Raw genomic sequence first — 5,760 nt, 5'->3', positions numbered from 1 at the left:
ATTTCCAACTTGGGCTTTCAAAGACCTCCCTCACATTAGGCGAAAATCGATCGGACGACGAGTCTGCGAGCTCTAAATTACAAGGAGGCATGACTCTGATGACGACGAAGAAATGGCAGAGTTCCCCCTTCCCGTCAGGGTCATGCCTTCTCGTAATTTAGAGCTCGCAGACTCGTCGTTCGATCGATTTTCGCCTAATGTGAGGGGGTATTACCCAAGCTGAAAATGGCCGTTTCCTTTTGCACTGGGTCACTTGTGCCCGTAGATTAATTCCGAGTACATAAACATACATCAATCCGTTTTAACTGATTGTCCAAGAAGTGGGAAGTGATATGGTAATGGTAATGATAATGGGTATTAATCTGTGCATCCTTCCATGACAACTCTGTTGTGTGGGTACTTCCATATTCAGTGATCGTTTAAATATACGACCGGATACCACAAAAATGAGCTTTTACAAACTTGACTATTAAGCACCATGCTGGTACTATTGACATAGTTTTTGAATATGTATACATCAATAAAGAAGGTTTTTGCTTCTACTTTTCGTTACTTTTTTTTTGCAGTACTTAATGCTTGCCATTATGCCATGAGTTAAATGTAGGAATAAAATCATACTTTTTTTGTGGTTCAGTAACCCAAGTTTCTTGCCAAATTGTGGGTTGTATATATGTTTTGAGAGGTAGCCTAGAGATTTTCCTATCAACCTCTGCTTCGAGAGTAACGAAAACCCCATGTTCCCATCGTACTGACTTTGCAGGGACAGTAGAAAAACAAATATATCTTCTATTGAAAGTCCCTCGTTGCAGTTTGAATTTATGACAATGAAGCAAAGCTAGGGCTGGGTTACGGTAAAACCGGTCTTTCTTGTTGAACCGGTCCAGAAAAACCGGACCTAAAAAAATTAGGTAGACAGGATGTTGGACCGATTAGAAAATTAACATATTATTTGATCAGACATTCACACGTTTTGGCGCTTGCAGGTGGAAGAAAATAACAAGAGTGAAGTAGAGAAGAATTTATAGTCATTTCTACCAAGTTTCACAGACAATCGTACATGGCAGTTAGCGTTGGATTTTAAAACGCCAGTGTAATTCTAATACTCCACCAAACAGATTTCTTTGTAGTGAAATGGACCATTAGAATGAGTCATACTGAATCAGGTCCAGGTTCAGGTTCGGACCTGGACCTGATGCTCTGGACCTGAACCGGACCTGGACCTGAATTTTCTGTACCGGTACCCAGCCATAAGCAAAGCGATACAGACCTTGATCACAGTCCCGTCCTGTCCAGCCGTTCTCACAGCTACAGGTGTAGCTCCCGACATCATCAGTACAGGTGCCGTGTGTACAGGGGGACCTTGCACACGTAGGGGCTGGAAACAGAGTTTTTCACATCAAGTTGGTCATTTCTTCTGCCCAAACACAAGATACAGACCGAGACGAATCTCCAAACTGAAGTGCTGTCCACTGCTATATATGTTTACCCCTCCCAGCCCCGTCCCCTCTCAGCCAAGTCAATTGTTGACCCACACCTGTGCATAACTAACCTCTTTAATGTCTTTGAAAAGGACCTTGAAGAATGGATATACAATAGTAGACTGACAGCCAATGTAGCTTAATTGTACACATTTACTATTGATATTTTGGCATGAACCCCACCTATTGTTACACTACTCCATGTTTGACCATAGTGTAGTAACAGACTTTGTCTTTCCTGACTGTTCCACTGCCCATGTACTGCATGTTAAGTTACACATGTAATTCGTCCAGACACACCAGTATATGTTATCCCTCCATGTGCAATAGTACTCGACTGTACAAACACTAGTCTTAGTGGTTGACAAATGTACCATTTTTGCTCCCTTGGAAATCAGTCATCTAGACTGAAGGGACTACCCTATAAGATCAATCAATCAATCAATCAATCAATCAATCAATAATTATGATAAAGATGATTGCTTATTTTTTTAAACTATTATATGCATTCAAATTTTATGTATATTCTGTCCTTTATGGAAATAAATGTTGGATATCTCCCACCATCCCGAAAAAAAAATCGAAGTTGCCTCAATGACATCGGCTTGTGAAGCAATTTCTATGCAACATCCTCACCTGCACACAGCGCGTACATGTTGTTGTAGTTCTCTCCTTGCAGGGCGTTGGTGTGAATGTCGACGTCCACTCCGTAAGCGCCGTCCCGGCCAGCAGTGTACACAAAGGTTTCATCAAGCGGCAGACAATGACTGCCGTACCCGTACGTGCACCCACACAGTTCACCCGAGAGAGCAGTGAGCGTTACGTCTTCGGCATGGTGAAACGTGATGCAGCCTGGGGCCCACAAGCCCCAGTGGTCCTTCCCCCTCCGGAAGCACGGTAACTTCATCCCCGCCGCTTAACACGTGGCCTTCACGTTGGCATTGGTCATCGGGCCTGTCGCACGAATCTTCCAAAAGGACCAGTTGTCAATCGTGGTCAGGTACACCTGTTGGTCTTAGAAAAGATAGACATCTTATGAAATGTGTTTACTTCATATGCTATACTTTTGCACTAACGTTAGTATTCATAAAAATAAATGAACAACAGGTGTACGGTGAGAGATATCAGGTGTGAGATATTTTTGCACATTTGCTTTAATTTGTTGTTTAATTGGTTCTGTTGGAGTTAACTGTTTCCTGGGAGGAGCGGATAAGTGAAGCCAACGAACGGAAGACGGCAAAGTATGCCGAGCTGGTAGTACAAAGCCAGAGTAAGGGGTGGAGAGCCCGGTGTGTACCAGTTGAGGTTGGTTGCCGGGGTTTCGCTGGGCAATCTTTGGCTTATGTGTTAAAACTCCTTGGAGTAAGAGGTTTCCGGCTTCGGCAATCCATCAGGGATATTCTGGAGGCTGCAGAGAAAGCCTCACGTTGGTTGTGGTTCCGTAGGGGGGAACCGTGGAAGCCACACGGACACAGGTCGGGGAATGATCTACCTCGGCTGGGTCGCCCGGGCGAGGGTGTATGATGATCAAAGACCTGAAACACTCAATGACCCCGGGTTCATCCCTGATGATGTGTCCCTGTTCGCACTACCAGAGTGTATTCTAGAGATTGTAATTAGCCTAATCTATTCTTAAATTAGTTTATGACTAAATCCTTGCAGTTCAGAACAAGCTACGGAGGCAGCTTTCGTCAGATATCAAACGATATCGGAACCCCAAAAGATCAAGACGCTTTTGGTCAAAGATTAAAAGGATCAAAAAGATCATAAATTCAAGAAAATTTGGAAGCTCTGATGTAGTATCAAGGAAAACCACAATGAGACACAAAAGCAACCATCAACCTTACTTTCTCAAAACTATCAATATACCAAGTATATTTACAATCCATCCAGCGGCTTTTAGTTTATGCTGTCCACAGATATCCAAAAACGCATTCAAACAGATAAACCCACTCATCATCCTTAGGTATGCTGGTCTAGACGATGTGTCCCTGGTAGGGATGGGTATCGGTGCAGCGTACCGGTACAAAACCGGTTTTTCTTATTGGACCGGTCCAGAAAAACTGGACCTGAAAAAATTACCGGATGTTGGACCGATTAGAAAATTTACAGATTATTTCATCAAGCATTCACACGTTTTGGCGGGTGGAAGAAAATAACAATAGTGAAGAAGAGTAGAGTTTATGCTAATTTCTACCAGGTTTTACAGCCAATCGTACAAGTGCAGTTAGCGTTGTGGGATTTTAAAACACCAGTGTAAGTCTAATACTCTACCAAACAGATTTCTTTGTAGTGAAATGGACCATTGGTATGAGTCATACTGTATCAGGTCCAGGTTCAGGTCCGGACCTGGAACTGATCCTTTGGACCTGAACCGGACCTGGACCTGAATTTCCTGTACCGGTACCCAGCCCTAGTTCCTGGGTTTCATCAACAAGCTTTCTCCACTGGCCAGCTACCGGAGTGCTGGAAAACACTCATCATTGTTCCAGTTCCGAAAACGGCAGAAAAAGTCCAGCATGCTTCCAGTGTTGACTGACTGACTGACTGACTGACACCAGACAGGCTCGCCCAAAATAATATCTCCAAAACAACTAATGGCCCACCTCTGTCATAGCTCGCTCTTGCCCGCCAGAAATACTGCTATGTAAGAAAGTTATTCCCACAAATCGTATATATCTACCTTGTGCCGATCCCGGCCAGACGATCACAGCCGCGATGAGCAACCATCCTCCTAACGCCCGGTCCCCAACGGCATTTACCTTATGGGGCCCTGCTGACCCAGGGCCTACCTACCGGTATTATGATTGTCGCCACAAACAAGCTGTCAACCAATCAGAGAACAGGCCTTCCTTGGGCTTCATTTTGTCTGAAGCTGTATCGCAAAGGCCGCTGGGAAGCTACCAACCAATCATGTTACGTCTTACATAGCTCCTTTGGGTTCGTAGAAAAATGGCGGCGGCAAGTTTTGAGAAAGCCGTGCGAGACTTGTTTGGAGTAGATCGGCTTCATCAGCATCAGCAGAGCACGTTACAGGCACTGCTCGATGGTAGGGACGTGTTTCTCAGTGTAAAGACGGGTGGGGGAAAAAGTCTGTGCTATATGGGCTTTCCAGCTGCAGCGAGAGCGGAGACACAGCTACAGTCTGCCCAAACACAAGCCCGCGCACAACGCAACGCCCTTCTGGAGAGGAGTTCGTAATAGTAGTAAGTCCTCTCAACGCAATCATGAGAGAACAGTGTGACAAGCTGACCTCCCTCGGCCTGACAGCGACGTGTTTAGGTTTGAACGCTGTCGAGACAAACGATGTCCTCGCAGGAAGATTCCAGTTCATCTACACCTCTCCTGAGACAATTCTCAACGACCACAGATTCAGAGGGATGTTACGATCTGAAGCGTACAAGGGTCGTGTTGGACTGATTGTGATCGACGAAGCACATACTGTTGTCCAGTGGTAAGTCACACTTTTGGCACAGTTGGAACGGTTGACCTATGGATAATGATAAATCATGGATATATGGGGGAATCAATTCAATCAAGCAAAAACAAAGTAAACCGAATAGTTTTACGATTAATATCCATTTCAGATATAGAATATAACCTTTTAATGCAATTTGAAGGGATTGAAAATATGATTTAAAGTTCTCTAGCAGCTATAATTTAAAACTCCTTGCTGTATGTCAACACATATATATGTATATGGAAGTGGTAACCAAACCTTAGGTCTAGGGAAAAAATGTTGTGTCTCCTGTTTCAGTCCTGAAAAAAATAAGGGTCGGTAGGACAAGCAAGTAGTGTTTTACTTCGATAGGAAGAAGGCTGAATAAAGATTCTAACTGGAAGTTATGTGACTCCACTGCCCCCCTCCGCCCCCCCCCCCCCCCCAAAAAAAAATTGGGGTCAGCAGGGGTTTTTCTAGGGTAGGTAGGGAACACAACATTTTTTCCTAGGCCTTATAGATACTACTTAGCTACCCAAAATGTGTACTATGTAGCAAGTTATGTCCAAGTCTATTCTATTCTTCTCACATCATACCAACTGTTTGACCTATCAAATGTGCTTAATGTGCAGCCAACAATTCCATTTTATTTTTCTGTATTGACTTATTTTAGGGGCCAAGCAGGAGATGATGCTGGCAGTGATACTCCCTTCAGGGAATGGTTTTCTAAGTTAGGAGAGCTGCGTTGCCTTCTGCCAGGTACACCTCTGCTTGCAGTGACTGCAACTGCCAGCAAGAAACAAAGGAAAAAGATCCAGAAGCTACTCACTATGGAGGGATGTG

General features: G+C 44.1%; 2 protein-coding genes across 2 annotated transcripts in view; one reads left to right on the top strand and one right to left on the bottom strand.

Moving 5' to 3' along the window:
- LOC118427910 (protein crumbs homolog 1-like) overlaps positions 1-4,205 on the bottom strand; it is a 15,779-nt gene extending 11,574 nt beyond the window's left edge. The window contains exons 1-3 of the mRNA XM_035837875.1: positions 4,162-4,205; positions 2,115-2,492; positions 1,268-1,375 (exon numbers count right to left, since the gene is read on the bottom strand). Of these exons, the coding sequence (XP_035693768.1) occupies positions 1,268-1,375; positions 2,115-2,385 (379 nt within the window). The 5' untranslated portion in view covers positions 2,386-2,492; positions 4,162-4,205. The remainder of the gene's footprint in view (positions 1-1,267; positions 1,376-2,114; positions 2,493-4,161) is intronic.
- A 452-nt stretch (positions 4,206-4,657) lies between these two features.
- The window catches only part of LOC118427909 (ATP-dependent DNA helicase RecQ-like), a 1,493-nt gene continuing 390 nt past the window's right edge, over positions 4,658-5,760 (top strand). The window contains exons 1-2 of the mRNA XM_035837874.1: positions 4,658-4,932; positions 5,591-5,757. Coding sequence (XP_035693767.1) covers positions 4,706-4,932; positions 5,591-5,757 — 394 coding nt within the window. The 5' untranslated portion in view covers positions 4,658-4,705. The remainder of the gene's footprint in view (positions 4,933-5,590; positions 5,758-5,760) is intronic.

This window comes from Branchiostoma floridae, chromosome 12 (assembly GCF_000003815.2).
Source record: "Branchiostoma floridae strain S238N-H82 chromosome 12, Bfl_VNyyK, whole genome shotgun sequence".
In the NCBI taxonomy this organism is placed as follows: domain Eukaryota; kingdom Metazoa; phylum Chordata; class Leptocardii; order Amphioxiformes; family Branchiostomatidae; genus Branchiostoma; species Branchiostoma floridae.
The sequence above is the reverse complement of the archived record's forward strand: the minus strand, read 5'-3'. Positions and strand labels throughout refer to the sequence as shown.